This window comes from Hyperoodon ampullatus, assembly GCF_949752795.1.
Source record: "Hyperoodon ampullatus genome assembly, chromosome: 7".
Lineage (NCBI taxonomy): Eukaryota > Metazoa > Chordata > Mammalia > Artiodactyla > Ziphiidae > Hyperoodon > Hyperoodon ampullatus.
In genome coordinates this window covers 3,416,809-3,435,206 of record NC_136920.1, presented here as the reverse complement: position 1 = coordinate 3,435,206, position 18,398 = coordinate 3,416,809, and the positions used below count along the sequence as shown (strand labels likewise).

Below are 18,398 nucleotides of genomic sequence, written 5' to 3'. Positions count from 1 at the left end.
GTAGTGGTCGGAGTTTCAGTCTCTGTTAAGGTGGTGCTGGGGGTCAGAGTTGGAGTCCCAGTTGAAATGGTGCTGGGTGTTGTGGTTGGGGTCTCTGTAGTGGTTGGAGTTGGAGGCCCTGTTGTGGTGGTGGTGGCTGTTGTGGTTGGGGTCTCTGTAGTGGTTGTGGTGGCACTCGGAGTTGGAGTCCCAGTTGAAGTGGTGGTGGGTGTTGTGGTTGGAGTCTCTGTAGTGGTCAGAGTAGGAGTCTCTGTTAAGGTGGTGCTGGGGGTCAGAGTTGGAGTCCCAGTTGAAGTGGTGGTGAGTGTTGTGCCTGGGGTCTCTGTAGTGGTTGGAGTAGGAGTCCCTGTTGTGGTGGTGGTGGGTGTTGTGGTTGGGGTTTCTGTAGTGGTTGGAGTCTCTGTTGTGGTTGTGCTGGCGGTTGGAGTTGGAGTCCCAGTTGAAGTGGTGGTGGGTGTTGTGCTTGGGGTCTCTGTCGTGGTCAGAGTTGGAGTCTCTGTTGCGGTTGTGGTGGGGGTCGGAGTTGGAGTCCCACTTGAAGTGGTGGTGGGGGTTGTGGTTGGGGTCTCTGTAGTGGTTGCAGTCTCTGTTGTGGTTGTGCTGGCGGTCGGAGGTGGAGTTCCAGTTGAAGTGGCGGTGGGTGTTGTGGTTGGGGTCTCTGGGGTGGTGGGAGTTGGAGTCTCTGTTGTAGTTGTGGTGGGGGTCGGAGTTGGAGTCCCAGTTGAAATGGTGGTGGGTGTTGTGGTTGGGGTCTCTGTAGTAGTTGGAGTTTCTGTTGTGGTTGTGCTGGTGGTCGGAGGTGGAGTCCCAGTTGAAGTGGTGGTGGGTGTTGTGCTTGGGGTCTCTGTCGTGGTCAGAGTTGGAGTCTCTGTTGCGGTGGTGGTGGCTGTTGTGGTTGGGGTCTCTGTAGTGGTTGGAGTCTCCCTTGTAGTTGTGGTGGGTGTCGGAGTTGGAGTCCCAGTTGAAATGGTGGTAGGTGTTGTGGTTAGGGTCTCTGTAGTGGCTGGAGTTGGAGTCCCTGTTGTGGTGGTGGTGGCTGTTGTGGTTGGGGTCTCTGTAGTGGTCGGAGTTGGAGCCTCTGTTGCGGTTGTGGTGGGGGTCGGAGTTGGAGTCCCACTTGAAGTGGTGGTGGGGGTTGTGGTTGGGGTCTCTGTAGTGGTTGCAGTCTCTGTTGTGGTTGTGCTGGCGGTCGGAGGTGGAGTTCCAGTTGAAGTGGCGGTGGGTGTTGTGGTTGGGGTCTCTGGGGTGGTGGGAGTAGGAGTCTCTGTTGTAGTTGTGGTGGGGGTCGGAGTTGGAGTCCCAGTTGAAATGGTGGTGGGTGTTGTGGTTGGGGTCTCTGCAATGGTCGGAGTAGGAGTCTCTGTTGAGGTGGTGCTGGGGGTCAGAGTTGGAGTCCCAGTTGAAGTGGTGGTGGGTGTTGTGGTTGGGGTCTCTGTAGTGGTTGGAGTCTCTGTTGTGGTTGTGCTGGTGGTCGGAGGTGGAGTCCCAGTTGAAGTGGTGGTGGGTGCTGTTGTTGGGGTCTCTGGGATGGTGGGAGTTGGAGTCTCTGTTGTAGTTGTGGTGGGGGTCGGAAGTGGAGTCCCAGTTGAAGTGGTGCTGGGTGTTGTGCTTGGGGTCTCTGCGGTGGTCGGAGTAGGAGTCTCTGTTGTGGTTGTGCTGGCGGTTGGAGTTGGAGTCCCAGTTGAAGTGGTGGTGGGTGTTGTGCTTGGGGTCTCTGTCGTGGTCAGAGTTGGAGTCTCTGTTGCGGTGGTGGTGGCTGTTGTGGTTGGAGTCTCCCTTGTAGTTGTGGTGGGTGTCGGAGTTGGAGTCCCAGTTGAAATGGTGGTGGGTGTTGTGGTTAGGGTCTCTGTAGTGGCTGGAGTTGGAGTCCCTGTTGTGGTGGTGGTGGCTGTTGTGGTTGGGGTCTCTGTAGTGGTCGGAGTTGGAGTCTCTGTTGCGGTTGTGGTGGGGGTCGGAGTTGGAGTCCCACTTGAAGTGGCGGTGGGTGTTGTGGTTGGGGTCTCTGGGGTGGTGGGAGTTGGAGTCTCTGTTGCAGTTGTGGTGGGGGTCGGAGTTGGAGTCCCAGTTGAAATGGCGGTGGGTGTTGTGGTTGGGGTCTCTGCAATGGTCGGAGTAGGAGTCTCTGTTGAGGTGGTGCTGGGGGTCAGAGTTGGAGTCCCAGTTGAAGTGGTGGTGGGTGTTGTGGTTGGGGTCTCCGTAGTGGTTGGAGTCTCTGTTGTGGTTGTGCTGGTGGTCGGAGGTGGAGTCCCAGTTGAAGTGGTGGTGGGTGCTGTTGTTGGGGTCTCTGGGATGGTGGGAGTTGGAGTCTCTGTTGTAGTTGTGGTGGGGGTGGGAGGTGGAGTCCCAGTTGAAGTGGTGCTGGGTGTTGTGCTTGGGGTCTCTGCAGTGGTCGGAGTAGGAGTCTCTGTTGAGGTGGTGCTGGGGGTCAGAGATGGAGTCCCACTTGAAGTGGTGGTGGGTGTTGTGGTTGGGGTCTCCGTAGTGGTTGGAGTCTCTGTTGTGGTTGTGCTGGAGGTCCAAGGTGGAGTTCCAGTTGAAGTGGTGGTGGGTGTTGTGGTTGCGGTCTCTGGAGTGGTGGGAGTTGGAGTTTCTGTTGTAGTTGTGGTGGGGGTCGGAGTTGGAGTCCCAGTTGAAATGGTGGTGGGTGTTGTGGTTGGGGTCTCTGCAGTGGTCGGAGTAGGAGTCTCTGTTGAGGGGGTGCTGGGGGTCAGAGTTGGAGTCCCAGTTGAAGTGGTGGTGGGTGTTGTGGTTGGGGTCTCCGTAGTGGTTGGAGTCTCTGTTGTGGTTGTGCTGGTGGTCGGAGGTGGAGTCCCAGTTGAAGTGGTAGTGGGTGCTGTTGTTGGGGTCTCTGGGGTGGTGGGAGTTGTAGTCTCTGTTGTAGTTGTGGTGGGGGTCGGAGGTGGAGTCCCAGTTGAAGTGGTGGTGGGTGTTGTGCTTGGGGTCTCTGCAGTGGTCGGAGTAGGAGTCTCTGTTGAGGTGGTGCTGGGAGTCAGAGTTGGAGTCCCAGTTAAAGTGGTGGTGGGTGTTGTGGTTGGGGTCTCCGTAGTGGTTGGAGTCTCTGTTGTGGTTGTGCTGGCGGTTGGAGTTGGAGTCCCAGTTGAAGTGGTGGTGGGTGTTGTGCTTGGGGTCTCTGTCGTGGTCAGAGTTGGAGTCTCTGTTGCGGTGGTGGTGGCTGTTGTGGTTGGGGTCTCTGTAGTGGTTGGAGTCTCCCTTGTAGTTGTGGTGGGTGTCGGAGTTGGAGTCCCAGTTGAAATGGTGGTAGGTGTTGTGGTTAGGGTCTCTGTAGTGGCTGGAGTTGGAGTCCCTGTTGTGGTGGTGGTGGCTGTTGTGGTTGGGGTCTCTGTAGTGGTCGGAGTTGGAGTCTCTGTTGCGGTTGTGGTGGGGGTCGGAGTTGGAGTCCCACTTGAAGTGGTGGTGGGGGTTGTGGTTGGGGTCTCTGTAGTGGTTGGAGTCTCTGTTGTGGTTGTGCTGGTGGTCGGAGGTGGAGTCCCAGTTGAAGTGGTAGTGGGTGCTGTTGTTGGGGTCTCTGGGGTGGTGGGAGTTGTAGTCTCTGTTGTAGTTGTGGTGGGGGTCGGAGGTGGAGTCCCAGTTGAAGTGGTGGTGGGTGTTGTGCTTGGGGTCTCTGCAGTGGTCGGAGTAGGAGTCTCTGTTGAGGTGGTGCTGGGAGTCAGAGTTGGAGTCCCAGTTAAAGTGGTGGTGGGTGTTGTGGTTGGGGTCTCCGTAGTGGTTGGAGTCTCTGTTGTGGTTGTGCTGGCGGTTGGAGTTGGAGTCCCAGTTGAAGTGGTGGTGGGTGTTGTGCTTGGGGTCTCTGTCGTGGTCAGAGTTGGAGTCTCTGTTGCGGTGGTGGTGGCTGTTGTGGTTGGGGTCTCTGTAGTGGTTGGAGTCTCCCTTGTAGTTGTGGTGGGTGTCGGAGTTGGAGTCCCAGTTGAAATGGTGGTGGGTGTTGTGGTTAGGGTCTCTGTAGTGGCTGGAGTTGGAGTCCCTGTTGTGGTGGTGGTGGCTGTTGTGGTTGGGGTCTCTGTAGTGGTCGGAGTTGGGGTCTCTGTAGTGGTCGGATTTGGCGTCTCTGTTGCGGTTGTGGTGGGGGTCGGAGTTGGAGTCCCAGTTGAAATGGTGCTCGGTGTTGTGGTTGGGGTCTCTGCAGTGGTCGGAGCAGGAGTCTCTGTTGAGGTGGTGCTGGGGGTCAGAGTTGGAGTCCCAGTTGAAGTGGTGGTGGGTGTTGTGGTTGGGGTCTCTGTAGTGGTTGGTGTCTCTGTTGTGGGTGTGCTGGTGGTCGGAGGTGGAGTTCCAGTTGAAGTGGCGGTGGGTGTTGTGGTTGGGGTCTCTGGGGTGGTGGGAGTTGGAGTCTCTGTTGTAGTTGTGGTGGGGGTCGGAGTTGGAGTCCCAGTTGAAATGGTGGTGGGTGTTGTGCTTGGGGTCTCTGCAGTGGTCGGAGTAGGAGTCTCTGTTGAGGTGGTGCTGGGAGTCAGAGTTGGAGTCCCAGTTGAAGTGGTGGTGGGTGTTGTGGTTGGGGTCTCTGTAGTGGTTGGAGTCTCTGTTGTGGTTGTGCTGGTGGTCGGAGGTGGAGTTCCAGTTGAAGTGGTGGCGGGTGTTGTGGTTGGGGTCTCTGGGGTGGTGGGAGTTGGAGTCTCTGTTGAGGTGGTGCTGGCAGTCAGAGTTGGAGTCCCAGTTGAAGTGGTGGTGGGTGTTGTGGTTGGGGTCTCTGTAGTGGTGGGAGTCTCTTTTGTGGTTGTCCTGGTGGTCGGAGTTGGAGTCACAGTTGACGTGGTGGTGGGAGCAGTGGGGGTGGGGGTGGTGGGGGTGGGTGGGGTGGTGGTTGACGGGGTGGTAGTGGGGGGAGTTGGGGGTGGCGGGGTGGGGGTGGTGGTTGATGGGGTGGTGGTGGGGATCGTTATCGGGGTCGTGGGACACTCATCCATCAGCAGGCAACAATAGACTCGTATCTCGTAATCATAGCAGAGTCCAAAAGGTCCGTTTCGAAACTGGTCTTCGTTCTTGCAGATGAACCCGAAGGAGACATTGCACTGAGCCTCCTGGCCCAGCTTTTCCCAGCTGAGATGGGGCTCTACGGCCACCCTGCACTCGATATCCTTGGGGGCCCTGCAGACACGGTCGAATGTCTCTCGGTCTCCACCATCACTGCCGATTCTGGGATGGTCATCGTTGATCCACTCGGACCAGAAGCAGCATAGCCCTAGGCGAGCAAGACCCAGCGGTGGTCAGCCAGGCTGGGGCGCGCCTTTCGGGAGATCAGTGGGACTCAGAGAACTGAGATCCCTGTGAGCTGCTGTCCCCATCATCACCAAAGGGCCCAGTGTTGGCTCTGAGACTCTAAGCTGAGCCCTAACTTCCACCCTCCGCTTCTCCCCTCCTTCTGCAGCTAAACACCCAAGACCCCCATATGCCATGCCAGTGACAGACCTAGGCCTCGGAGCGCCAGCCTAGCACCCTTCCTCAGATCCTTTCAAATCCTTAGGCCAAACAAATAAATAAGGAAAGGGCCACCCAGTCCCGTGAAGAAGCACGCCGGCAGGGACTTGGTCTGGACTCTTGACCAATGTTTTCACCCTGAGCTGGTCAAGTCCCCTGCACGAGTCCCTGGGCTCAGCAAATCGGGAATCAAGTCACCAAAATACACCATCTTCGGTCCCTGAGCCAGTGGTCCCGCCCTCCCAGCCCAGCCCCCTGTCTGGGTCTCGAGGGAGGCGCCCAGCAGCTTTCTGCAGCTCCCCGCCCTGTATCATTGGGAACGCCGTCAACGTGACTTACTCGGAGTTTTTGAAGAGGAAGATGGCACTGCGGTAAAATGGGGGAAAAAAGAGAATGTCATTCTATAGCTTTCACGTTTTTCAAACCTTTTAATTTTACCAGTTTCTTTTCCCGGTTGCTGTCATACGCCTGGAGGCTCGTTCAGCAGTAGCTGCAATTTCAGCCCGAGCAGACGCACAGGGACTTGAGGGTGTCTCTCTGCCTCCTCTAACCCTTAGGCGTAGTTTCCTGCGGGTCTGGGGAGATGGCCCCGAGTCGCCATCACTGCAATCTGGGCTCAGGGATGTGGTCAAGATGCTGGGAGGCAGGGGACACTCCCTGAGTTGAGAGGCATGTCAGCATCACCCCCATCTACCTAGAAAGGCCGCCCTGCTGGGATCAGGGGAAGACCTTACCTGTACTGGTGCTCGTGGTGGTGGAGGGGGTGATGCGGGTGACAGAGGTGGTGGTGGCGGGTGTTGAGGGGGACGATGGTGGTGGGGTGTGCGGGCAGATGTCGAAGTGCTTCTCCACCATCCCGTTGGGGCCACAGATCTCCCAGTAGCAGAAGGAGCTGTCCTGGTTAGAGGTGACAATCTTCCCTGGGGGGAGGCCGACGTCAACAGGTCAGGAACGAGACAGAGACTCACAAGGCCCTCCTCAGCCTGTCCCAATAAGGGGAAGACTGGTTTCCCCCACCTCCAACCAATGGCAAACCAGCACCCGTCAGGACCCCATTCCCAGAATCCTAAGGGGTGCCCATCAGAACACAGAAGCTACATCACAGACGGGGCGCCTGCTCCCCATCAGGAGAAATACAAAGATTTCAGGTGAGCCCTAGGGGCTGCTGCAAATCAGAGGCTCATCTGAGCTGGGAGGGCCCCAGGGAAGCCACACAGAAGAAAAGGGGGAGGAGGCAGGGGGAGGGGGAGAAGGAGCTCACCACAGCCCAGGAGGACAGTCAGGGGCGGGCAGCTTACCTTCTTCTGGCTGGCAGACAACTTGCGAGGAGTTGTTACACACACTGAAAAGCAAGGGCAAGGCTGCAGGCCCAAGGAAACGCTGGCCTCTCCCAGCCGGCCTCTGCCCTCCAGCCCGCGCCTCTGCTACCCGCCCAAAGCCTCTGGGCGCTACCCCGAAGGCTGGGCCCAGGAGCCCCCGCCTGGGTTCCCACTGTGGGCAGAGAGGGGACGAGGCGAGGGCAGCAGAAGGAAGGAGGTCCCACTTCTCCCCTCCCCCTGGGTCCTGTGTGCGTGCGGCCATGTGTCCACATGTGTGTACGTGAACACCGTGTGCCAGTGTGTGTGCGTGGATGTGGGTGCGTGTGTATGTGTGTGCTGATCTCCCCCGGGCCCCTGCGATGTGAGCTTAGATACCAAGAGTAGCAAATCTGGTCCGTGGGCACAGACTGTCCAGGTCGGTAGTGAGTGTCCTTGACGTAGCAACCACATTTGTCCTGTGTGACACACGTCTTCAGGTCCTCGTTGTAGATGGGACTTTCCTTAGGGCACCGTGGGTAGCAGCCTGGTGGGCACAGGGCGCTGGGCTTGGACCGGCACGGAGGACCCCACATCCACCAGACCCTACCCATCCTCCCCACCCTGGCAGGTCCTCTTCTCCGGATGTCCTCTGGGAAGGCGGGGGCGTGGACACCCCTCCTTCCTTTGACCCTGCGGCCAAAGGGACAGCCAGGCCCCGCCCAGCCTCCTGGGGGCCCCGCCCACTGCCCCCTCCTCGGGTCTCTTGCGTGTCCTTGGCTCACAGACACTGCAGAGCGCCCACCTCGCCCTCTTCTGCTCCTTCCCCACAGCCGCTTCGCTTCTGACCGCACATGGTCTCCTGTCCTGACGTGGCGTGTTAAGCTGCCCCTTTCCTGCCTCTCTCCTCTAGGGCGGGGTCTCGGCTCAGGTTCCAAGGCCCCTGTCTAGTGAACAAGCTGCAGCGCAGCGAGCCTGGCCCACCCTGGAGCGCAGGGTCCCGGGCCCCACGGGGCGCCTCACCCTCCAGGTAGGACACAGAGATGTTGGAGTGAAGGCCGCTGATGGTCCTGCACGTCTCGAAGCTGCGGTTCCCGCAGGGTTCGTAATGCCACTGGCACTCGTTCGGGGGGTTGTAGTAGTCACAGAATATGGCTGGGGGAGGGGGCATGGGGGTCAGGCTCGGGGAGGGCCGGGGCCGGGCGGGGGAGGCAGGGAGGGGGCCACAAGCACCCCAGACCCCGGTGCAGCAGCCTCCAGCCCGCCACGCTGGCACCCCAGGTCCAGGACAGGTGGGCACTCACGGCACAGCTCAGGCGTCCTCCAGAACACGCAGGCCCCCTCTTTGGTGCACTCCTGGGCGTAGGAGGCCACGGCAGAGCAGAAACACTCACAGTCCCCGCCCGTGTCGCAGGAGCACGAGTCGTGGACACAGGCATCGTAGAAGGGTTTGGGGTCCACCTAGGGGAGGAGCCTCCATGAGCCCACCGTCCACACCGCCCTCATGTGGACAGGCCTTCCCCTGTGGCCCAGGAAGCTCAGGACCCCGAGGACGACTCTGCGCCCGGGACAGGGTGTGGTCACCCAGTCCTCGGCCCCCAGGGCTCCAGTGGGGCTGGCAGGGGAGGTCCCGCGACGGCTGCCCCCCCGCCACCGCTGCCGGGAGCTAAGGGCCATCTGGGCCTTAGGGGGTGTGTCCTCTCTCCCTCCCTGGAAGGTACAGAGGCGGGGGGTCCACCCAGTGGTCTCAGAGGGAAGGCTGGACCTCTGGTCACGTGTCCAAAGGACACAGAAGATGCAGCTGAAGCTGGAGAACAGATGGCACAAGGGGACGCAGCCGGGAGACTGCCCCGCCCTCGGCCCTGCCCGCGCCCACTCCCCGCCCACCTTGCTGTGGCAGACCGCGAAGACCGGGCTCTTGATGATGCTGCACTGCTTCTCGGCCCAGGAGCGGCGGTGAGGCCTCTCGGTGCACGGCTCGGGGGTGGTGCTCACGTCCGGACAGCTGGGGGCCTCCTTCCAGCTGTTCCCGAAGTCCAGCTCGCTGTCCACCACCATGTGGTCCCGAGTGGTGAAGTCGTTGCTGGATCGCTGGTCAAAGTTCCCACACAGGCCACACACAGTGCCCTACAGAGACAAGCCGGCCAGGGGCTTTGCGGGAGGGCTCGCAGGAGGGAGGGGCTGGCCGCTCATGAGCCTGGGAGGCCCAGGTGGGTGCACGGGCATGGACTAGCTGACAGGCAAGGCGGCTGCGCACCTTGTAGGAGGGGGCAAGCTTGACGAAGATGGTGGTTCTCTTGTCCCAGATGACGATGATGCCGATGCTGGCCTCCACCACCAGGTACTGGCCCACTTCCCTCGTGGTGTAGTCCACAGCGTGGCCCACGTCGCGCTGTATCACCAGGCGGTGCTTGTCCTCCAGCTTTAGCTCCGTCCTCTGTACCCAGGGGAGAGGCTCCGTCACTGGCCGGGTCTGAGGGTCCCCAAGGGACCTTGTGTGCCCAGGGGCAGGCAGCACTCACCCCCATGAAGATCTTGATGGCCTTGGAGCAGGTGACGCCCGTGGTGCCACAGGGGACCTTCTCGGTGAGGATGCTGAAGGAGCCCAGTGAGGAGTTCTGGCCACAGTAGTCCTGGGGGCCCACGGGCACGTGAGCCAGGCCGGCCCGGCCGTGAGGGCCCTGGGCACCCCACCCCAGCTGGGCCTGGTCAAGCCTCAGCCCCTCATCTGTTGAGAGGGGCCTTAACCCCCCAAACACACATGCCCCTGTGCACCCCACACCCCCGAAACCCACGGGAGGGTCATGGAATGGGAGGGCCAAGGAAGGGCTCCCCTCCCACCCCAGACTCCCTCCACTCAGAGCCTCCTAACTGGTCTGGGAGCAGCCCTGGGATGGCAGGGCAGGGACCACGAAGCAGAGGCAGACTCTGGCCGTGCCCTCGGCCTCACCTGAACGGCCACGTAGGAGCAGTGTCCATCGAAGTCATAGTACTTCCCATCGAAGGTGATGTAGTGGCTGTTCCCGTAGATGGCACAGGTACCGTAGCACACGGACTGGGTGCATGCCCAGCGCCCTTTCTGGCAGGTGCTGAGGAGAGCGAGATGGGGGGCCTGGAGGGGCTACAGGGGCCCAGGTCCCCCACCCCTGCTCAGCGTGTACCCTGGCGCTGTGCGGAAAGGCCCCCAGCAGCTCAGAGAGCACACCTCCAGGACCTCCTATCCCAGCGCCCACCCAGGCCAGGGCCCTGCCAGCCAGGTGGGAGGCCACGTGGCCCTGCAGACCCCGGCCGGCCCCGTGGAGGAGACCCCCATGGAGGAGGCCTGTGGTCCAGGGCCGGCTCCCCACGGAGCGCTTGGGGGTCGGAGGCCAGGGTGCTTACCAGGTGTTGCAGTCCACCCTGATCTTGTCCCCGGGGGAGTACAGGTCCTTGTTGTGCACACATGGGCACGCCTCCTCCACCACGCAGCCACCCCGGCCATCGTCAATCAGCCCCTCGGGGCACACGCAACCACTGAGGCACTCCGTCTGGTACTGACGGGCGGTTGGAGAGCAGGGTTCGGGGATCAGGTGCCAGGCCCAGGGCAGCTGGCCCCTCTTCTGATGTTGCAGACACCCCTCATGCCCCGACCCCCCACCCTCTGACGCTTGACGTCTCTCCCTGGTCCAGCCTCCGGAGCCCTGCCCTCGGGCTCACCACTGGGCTGGGAGACGGGGGAGAGCAGCCTGCCAGGGGCCCCTACACTGGTCCCTGTGCCCTGAGCGGGCTGGGTGGGGACCCACAGGCGGCCACCTCCCCCGAGGAACGGGGAGGGCCAGCGAAGCGCATGTGTCCAGAGGACCTAGGGCCCAGAGCCACAGGACCGACCGAACGGGAGCCTGCCTGCACCCCCGTCCACAGCGCCCCCACCCAGCACGCACGTAGCCGGCAGCCAGCGTCTGGCAGCTGACGGGCCTGGGGTTCCAGATGGCCAGCGCCGTCAGGTTGTTGCAGTCGACGTGGATCTTCGGGGCCGTACAGCCTGCGGGACGGAAGGGGCCGCCTCAGCTCCGGTGAAGTTGGGTGGGGGGCTCGTGCAGGCGATGGAGGGGGAGCAGGTTGGGGGGCGGCAGGCCATGCACAGGGCAGCAGCCACTTACGCTGGCCGAGCAGCTTGATGTGCCGGCAGTGCAGCCTCCCGTTCCGGCAAACGCTGTGAGGGAGAGGTGGGGGGTGAATGGGGCCCTCCGGGGGGCGGGCCCAGTGGCTCTGTGGGCCTGGGCGCGGTGTGGGCCCCCCAGCAGAGCTGGCCCCCCCTCCCCGGCCCCAGGTCACACACCATCGCTCCTCCTGCTTCAGGATGACCTGCCCCGCCTCCAGGTAGAGGCCACGCTGGTAGCAGGAGCACTTGGCCAGGGGCACGCAGCGGCCCTTCTCGTCCAGGAAGGTGTGGTCGGGGCAGCCGCAGCCGTCCACGGGCGCGAAGCCCTTGATACAGTGGGTGTCAGACTCGGACAGCGAGCGGCAGGTCGGCTGGCAGGTGGTCAGGTTGTACAGGAAGACCTGCGACCTGGGGCAGGAGCCCACGTCCTTGTCTGCAGAGGGGAGGGGCCGGCCTGAGGGGCGGGAGGACGGCCCCCAACTCCCTTCCCCGAAAGCCAGCCCCGAGCCCCACCTCTGGCCAGGACACCCACCCAGCCAAGGGACCAACGGGGGCAGTCACCCCGGGACCACCCTGGCCACACAGGTGCCCCAGCCCCACGCACCTCCCCTTCTGAGCTAAGGCATCGTGGCCACAGTTCCAGGCCCCCCGCCCCTGCAAGCAGAGTGGCCCAGGGCTGGTTTCCTGCTGCTTCCTGGCCAAGGAAGCTGGGAGTGATGTCGCCCCCCTGCACCTTCGACCCTCGACGGCCAGGGCGAGCTGCCACCTGGGACAGCGGCGACCTGAAGGCCGGCCCAGGCCCAGGACACCTGGCACTCACTGCAGACGCGCTCCCGCCAGCCCCACAGCATGACGCCCTTGATGGCGCAGGCGCGGGCGTAGGAGGACAGGGCCGCGCACATGCAGTCCTCCGTGCTCTGGCAGTTGCACGTGTCGTACTTGCACCTCTGTGGGGGCAAACAGGGTAGTGAATGGGGAGAGCTGGCTGGGGGACATCATGCCCGTGTGAGCACTCAGACACGCGGCACTTACGCACGTGCACACACACACCCGGCTATACACGTGCTGTGCACACACACCCAGCTATACACATGTGCTGTGCACACACACGCAGCAGTTTCCCCCAGGAGCCTCGCAGGCAGCAGGGAGGGAGTGCCTGGGTGGGCCCACCCACCTTGTAATACTCGGCTGGGTCCACGGCAGAGTGGCACCTGCTGAACGGGGTCTCTGTCTTCTTCAGCAGGGAGCACCAGTGCTCAGCGTAGTTGGCTGGAGAGCATTTAGCCCCTCAGTGGGGATGGCCCCTCCAACAAGTCCCCCAGGTCAGGCTGCCCAGCCGCCCCGGCTGGAGCAGACACTCTCCCCTCGGTGGACCGAACCCAGGCCCCTCCCTTCAGGGCAGGTCAGCACAGGACTGTGCCCCTTTGTAAGGCAAGGGTTCCCACCCCTCTCCTCTCTCCACCTCGTGGACGTGGCAGGTGACCTGGCAGGTGTTAGGGTGTCCTGTCAAGGCACCAGGCCAGCCCCCGGACGAGGGTCACCAGCCTGCGATTAGTAGCCCTGGCCCCTCTGCCATGTCACTGGGCAGGCTGCCACCGTGGGCCACCATAAACCAGCCGCAAGGCAGACAGCAGCAGGTGGACGGCTGGCTCTGTTGTCTCCGCGCTACCCCCGCCCGCCACGTCCCACGAGGAGCCCTGTCCGCGCAGGGCCACCTCCCCAGCGGCCGAGCCTCACCGCTCTCGATGTTGAGGGAGCAGGGGTCATCCAGCCAGTCCAGCTTGTCGTGGCAGCTCAACTGGGCCTTCCAGGTGTTGGCGAAGCCGGCGCCTGTGGCCTCCACCAGCCCACCAGCCGTCTTGAAGTCGTCACCTTCAAGGCCGTTGAAGTTCCCGCAGAGGCCTGAGGGGCCAGGACAGGGTGGGGAAGGGTCGGGGGTCAGAGTGCGCAGGCCCGAGGGTGGCCCGCGTGGGGAGAGCTGGGCGGGGCCGCTCACCCTGCACCTGCCCCTGGGCAGCATGTTCCAGCGTCAGGAAGAGCTGCATGACTGGCACCAGCTGGACCTGCAGCCTGAGGCCGAAGGCGGTGGTCATGACGAGGTGGTGGGAGGACAGTTGAAAGATGGAGAAGCTCGCTGCAAGGCAGGGGAGGGGGAGGGCCGTGGAGGGCTCGTGGGGAGGGCCGCCCTCCTTCCCCGTCCCCCTCCCCCGTCCCCCGCCCCCCTCCTCCCCCCGCCCTGCCCCCTCCCCGGCATGGGCGCCCTGGAGCTGGACTCACCCGTCACGTGGGGCAGATTCACCTGCAGCTCATTCAGCAGGACGCTGCCGTCCAACTTGAAGGCCACCACCTGTGGGCAAGGCCAAGTGTACACGGGGGCTGAGAAGGGCCTTGGGGCCCCCGGGGTTGCTGGGAGGGCAGGGGGCAGGGGCACCCACGTTCTTCTTGTTGTCAGCCAGCAGCACCACTGTCTTCAGGCAGGTCTGCTTGCCGGTGGAGCCGCAGGGGGTCAGCTCGCCCAGGATGGCATAGGAGTCGTTGTGGGTGCCCTGCAGGGAGGGCAGAGGGCGTTGCAGCCACACAGCGTGTGGGGCGGGGGTCCAGCTCCACCCACATGCCCAGCCGGGTGCCGGCCACCTTGGTCAGCACGTAGTAGCAGTCCCCGTGGAACGTGTACTTCCTCCCGTCGAAGGTGGTGATATGGGCACCGCCCTCCAGGGCACAGGTCTTGGGGCACTGCAGGTCCTGGCACACCCAGCGGCTGGCGTTGCAAACACTATCGGGCAACAGGGCCAGGGTCAGGTTCGACTGCCACCCCAACCCGCTGGGACCCTCAGCCCACCTGGACCCCCCTCCCGCTGGGACCCTCAGCCCACCTGGACCCCAGCCCATTGGGACCCCAGCCCCGGGACCCACCACTGCTCGCAGTTGTTGGTGATCTGTTGGCCAGGCGCATACAGGTGTCCGTGCAGCTTGCAGTGACACTGGTTCACAGGGATGCAGCCGCCACCCTTGATGTCATCGTACACAGTGCCTGGGACAGCGTGGGACATGTTCCGTTCAGCCGGCCCGAACAGTGCCAGAGTGCCCCCGGCGGGGCTGCCGTTCCCAGGGCCACAGCCAGGGGCTGGCCTCCCTGAAGGGGCGCTGCCAGCCAGGCCTCCCAGCCACAGACACCTATGGTCCTTTGGGGGACAACTGTGGTCCCCACACTGTATCTGAGGGACCTGCTTCCAGGCTCAGAGCCACGGGCCAGGCAGGAGGACGTCTATCCACGGGGTGATGAGCAGGAAGGTGACACCGCTGTGTGTATGTTGGGGGGTCTTCAGCCCTTGTATTCCTTCTACCTGGACCTTGTCCCCTGATGTCCCTGCAGGGCCCCGAGCTGTCACTCTCCCTCAGCTCGGCTGAGAGCCGAGGCCCAGGCAGCGAGGCGGCCGTCCCGCCACACACAGGCGGCGGGGTGGTGCTTCAGGGCAGCGCACTCCACCCTGGCTGCCTGCCTGCGTCCTCAGCACTCACCTTCTGGGCAGAAACAGCCGTCCATGCGATGTTCCTCACACAGGCTGCTGACCTCCAGGTGTGAGCAGGTGTCCATGCAGGGTGAGCCGCTCTCCAGGTAAACCATGGTCCCAGGGCAGCTCTTAGCTAGACAGGCAAAGGCAGGCCCCTGAGCCGAGGAGCAGAGCGCAGCCGGCGCCACGAAGGGTCCGTGCCGACCTCGCGCCCCGGCTGAGGTGGGCACAGCGTGGCTCCCAATCCAGGGCACAAAGGGCACCGCGCTCCCCGTGGATAATGCCCCACGCGCCCCCGGCTCCTGGCCGCACGGTGCTTACGGCAGAGCGAGGCGGTCCTCCAGTTCCGAGGCCTGCCACCTGCGTGGGAGCATTGGCGGGAGAACTCGGCGATGGTGCTGCAGACGCAGGAGGTGCCATGCGGGCACTGGCAACGGTCCTGCATGCAGGCCTGCACGTGCAGCTCCAGAGGCACCAGGTCCCGGCAGTCCTCGAAGGCCGCGTCTGTCAGCAGCCTCTCGCACTCGGCGCGCTGGCGGGCAGTGGGTGGGGCTGCTCACCGTCTCCTCCCCTCCGCGCCACCAGGGTGGGGGCGGGGTCCCCAACAGAGGCCAGCGGGCGCAGCTCTGGGGGGAGGTGCAGGCTCTGCTCCCACAGCCCCCTCCCCACCGAATGGCCAGCGACTCACATGCTCAGAGCAGGACTCGGGGGTCGGCACCTCCTGGGGGCCATCGCACACCTCCTCAGGCTTGTCGATCTTCTGCATGTTCCCAAACTCGATGGGACTGAAGAGCACGCCTGGGGTGGGGGGCACAGCCGTTCAGCGGGACCAGGCGGGGAGCCTGCCCATAGCCCAGCCACCAAGGCCCGAGGAGGCCCTCACCATCGGAGAGGAACTCAGAGTAGGTCTGCAGACCGTTGTAGTCACCGCAGAGGCCACACGTGTGGTTCCGGAACTTACTGTCCAGCTCCAGCTATCCGGGGAAGGGGGACAAGTGAGCAGGCCGTGGGGCGGCCAGGTCAGCCTCAGAACCTGTGTGAACGGGTCTCAGCCGTGGTGGGAGAGCTGGGGTTAGCGGGGGGGCGGGGGGGCGGGGGGAGCCCTGGCCGCGCCGAGGACCAGGAGGGCTTTGGGGAAGGGGCGGGGCCAGCCCACCACCCTGGACCAGAGGGTCCCCTCACGGGGTGGACCGCCTGATCCCCCGCTCCGCCTCCAACCTCTCCGCCCGCCCAAAGGCCACACAGCGCCCCAGCCCGCCCGGACCCCCTCTTGGCCCCCCCGGGGTCCCCGAGGCCCGTGACACACCATGACTGAGTCTTCCCGGTTCCACATGAGCGTGAGGCCCACACGGGAATAGACCTTGGTGTAGGCGTCAGTCTTCTCGATGAGCAGCCCCGGGCTGTAGTGCGGGCTGCTGACCCTGCGGGATGGGCACCAGGGTCACGCCGGCCCACGCAGCACCCACGTGGCAGAGGGGCTGAGGCTGTGGGCGTGGGTGGAGTGGCCAGCTCCCGTCCGGGAGCCACCCTCTGGGGGCACTCGAGCCGTGGCCGAGCCCCTGTCCACCTGCCTGGCTAGGTCCTCTGGGCCAAGCCACACCCGCCTGCCCAACGCCCTCTCCACACCCCCTCCCTGGGCTCTGCTCTGGGCAGGACCCCCAGGGAGCCCGTAAAAGCCCTGGGAGGAGGGAGGACCAGGCTGGAGAAGCCCCACCCACCCCATCGCCCAGGGCAGGCGCTGTGCCCACCCCACACTGCCCCTGTGGGCCCTGTTCCCACCCCCTACTCTGAACCTGGGTTTCAGGGAATCAAAATCCCTTGCAGCAGGGGAAGGGCAAACCCTGCAGGTGGGGACCCCCCTGCACCCCACCCCCTGCCCACCCGGGGCAGGAATGAGCTCAGAGCCCCACCGTTCCTGAGACAATGCGGGACAGCGTGAGGGGGAGGAGGAACGGGCCTCCCGTGGGCTCCTGTAACCCTGGCCTGGGCTGCCAGGCCACCCTGACCAGCACGGTCCAGCCCAGAGCCTGGTGGGCTGCCAGCAGCGGGGCTGGAGGAGACTCACTGGTTTAATAAAGCTCCCTCCCCAACACTCTCCTTCTTAGCCGGCGGGGCAGTGGGGGGAGGTGGTGGGGGAAGGGAGGGCAAACGGGGGCACCAGCCGGGTCGCACTTGCTCACGGGACGTGGGAAGGGACACTGCCTGACCACTCACACGGCGCCATTCACCACAACGAGCTGGCTGGTGAGGTAGATGGCGTCACCCTTGATGGTCAGCAGGATGTACTCGACCTGGGGGTGGCCCCCACTGCGGCCGGGGCCCCGTTTCAGGTGCACAGCAAACTCCTGGTAGGTGTCCCGGCAGTCAGAGGCGAAGTTGTAGTCGCACAGCCCGGGGAAGCGGAAGATGTCTCCGTCGAAGGTCTTGTAGTGGGAGTCGCCCCATGTGCTGCAGACACTGTGGCCGTGGTTCCGGGTCCTGCCTTCTGGGGAGCAGCGGGTGGGCGCGTGAGCAGCCCACGTCGCCAGGAAGCCTGTCCGTCCGAGGCTCCGGCCTGGCAGCGGCCCTGTGAGGACCCTCCAGAGGCGCCCCGCAGCAGCTCAGAGCCCGTCGGGGTCTCGGCCCAGGCCCCACGGAGGGTCGTCCTGCGGGGGGGCTCTGCTGGACACTGGCCACCCCACCCACGCGGTCTCAGCCCCCTGAAAGGGCGTCTCCAGCTGCCGCGCCCTCCCACCCTGACCCTGCAGGGGATGCGGCCGTGTGCCGAGCGGGGAGCAGGGTCAGAGGGGCTGTCGGGCTCCCTGGAGCCCTGTCAGCCTGGCCCACTCCCCACCCCGGTCTCCACCACACTCCGTCCATCGACGCCCCAGCCAGCACCCCAGCCCCGCCCCAGCCGCCCCTCACCCCGCAGAAGGTCTGTGCCAGACCCCTCAGAGGGAGCCTGCGGCGTGTTCATCCATATGGGGCCAGCTCCCCTGTCCCCCAGCCCCGCCACCGCCCTGTCCCCAAATGCCCTGCTGGGACAGAGATGTCCCCATCCTATGTCTGCATGGTCTTCTCTGTCTGAAGCCACCCCTTGAGCAGAGACCCAAACAGCTGGCTCTGCTGAAGGGCCCAGCTTGGTCTTGACCCCCAGTCCCGGTATCAGGATCCCTGATACCGGGACTGGGGGCCTCCCCTGGCCTGGCCCCTCCTGGCAGGCCCCTGCCTCCCCCAGGCCCAGACAGCCACCCAGACCGGTGCTTCCCCCTGGGACTGTCCTCTGGATACACACTCTGGCCAAGCGATCACCTTCAGAAGCATGTGGGAACCCAAGACCCCCTCCCTCCCTGCCTCCCTTCCTTCCTTCCATCCCTCCACCCAGAGTCAGCAGGCGTGGGGGTGCAGGAGGCCTGGCCCAGGCTGTCCACCCCAAAGCCCCGGCTGAGGGAGACACCTCTACCCCAGGCAGGACCATGTACCCTGGGCCGCCCAGCCTTCCTGCCCGCACCCTCTCACCTCTCTGGAGCTCTGAGCCCCTGACCCAGGTCAGAGTCAGGCAGAGGGCCACCAGGAGGGCTAGTGGCAGCCCCATGGTGGCCAGAAGCGTGGTGTGGGAGAGCGACCGGGGCAGGGGTCTAGGCCTTATATGGCCCCGCGGAGCCGTCAGAGGGTGGGGAGGGCAAGGGAGGGTTGAGGGGTGGGTGGGGCACCTGCCAGATTGTCAGGAAAGCAGCTGCGGGGGCTCCGAGGGCCCTGGTGGGGAAATATTGATTCAGGTTATCTGAGGTTTATTTTTTATTGCTCCCGGGGTAGAGCTGGCTCTGCCCAGGATGCGGCAGCCCCAATTACCCGATTCCAACACACACCCAAGGCGGACCTCCGTCCGTCCCAGCCACTAGCAGTACCAGGCCCGGGGCAGGCATGACCTGGTCCCCCATTTTTTTTATGTGGGATCTAATTTTGTTTGTTTGTTTGGCTACGTTGGGTCTTTGTTGCTACATGCGGGCTTTCTCTAATTGCGGCGAGCGGGGTCTACTC

The 18,398-nt window shown here is 63.7% G+C and overlaps 1 protein-coding gene across 1 annotated transcript in view; it reads right to left on the bottom strand.

Annotated features, from left to right (window-relative positions):
- The window catches only part of MUC2 (mucin 2, oligomeric mucus/gel-forming), a gene marked incomplete at both ends in the record, with an annotated part of 53,745 nt that extends 35,793 nt beyond the window's left edge, over window positions 1-17,952 (bottom strand). Inside the window, 30 exons of the mRNA XM_079709450.1 lie at window positions 74-4,644; window positions 4,758-5,194; window positions 6,165-6,350; window positions 6,729-6,772; window positions 7,125-7,272; window positions 7,749-7,880; window positions 8,030-8,186; window positions 8,613-8,852; window positions 8,983-9,162; window positions 9,248-9,358; window positions 9,676-9,814; window positions 10,107-10,258; window positions 10,646-10,746; window positions 10,865-10,917; window positions 11,044-11,299; window positions 11,687-11,813; window positions 12,041-12,135; window positions 12,604-12,768; window positions 12,863-13,000; window positions 13,144-13,213; window positions 13,302-13,412; window positions 13,501-13,639; window positions 13,780-13,897; window positions 14,386-14,511; window positions 14,700-14,910; window positions 15,067-15,176; window positions 15,262-15,352; window positions 15,685-15,799; window positions 16,593-16,863; window positions 17,877-17,952. Of these exons, the coding sequence (XP_079565576.1) occupies window positions 74-4,644; window positions 4,758-5,194; window positions 6,165-6,350; window positions 6,729-6,772; window positions 7,125-7,272; window positions 7,749-7,880; window positions 8,030-8,186; window positions 8,613-8,852; window positions 8,983-9,162; window positions 9,248-9,358; window positions 9,676-9,814; window positions 10,107-10,258; window positions 10,646-10,746; window positions 10,865-10,917; window positions 11,044-11,299; window positions 11,687-11,813; window positions 12,041-12,135; window positions 12,604-12,768; window positions 12,863-13,000; window positions 13,144-13,213; window positions 13,302-13,412; window positions 13,501-13,639; window positions 13,780-13,897; window positions 14,386-14,511; window positions 14,700-14,910; window positions 15,067-15,176; window positions 15,262-15,352; window positions 15,685-15,799; window positions 16,593-16,863; window positions 17,877-17,952 (8,870 nt within the window). The remainder of the gene's footprint in view (window positions 1-73; window positions 4,645-4,757; window positions 5,195-6,164; window positions 6,351-6,728; window positions 6,773-7,124; window positions 7,273-7,748; window positions 7,881-8,029; window positions 8,187-8,612; window positions 8,853-8,982; window positions 9,163-9,247; window positions 9,359-9,675; window positions 9,815-10,106; window positions 10,259-10,645; window positions 10,747-10,864; window positions 10,918-11,043; window positions 11,300-11,686; window positions 11,814-12,040; window positions 12,136-12,603; window positions 12,769-12,862; window positions 13,001-13,143; window positions 13,214-13,301; window positions 13,413-13,500; window positions 13,640-13,779; window positions 13,898-14,385; window positions 14,512-14,699; window positions 14,911-15,066; window positions 15,177-15,261; window positions 15,353-15,684; window positions 15,800-16,592; window positions 16,864-17,876) is intronic.
- Window positions 17,953-18,398: the final 446 nt, after the last annotated feature.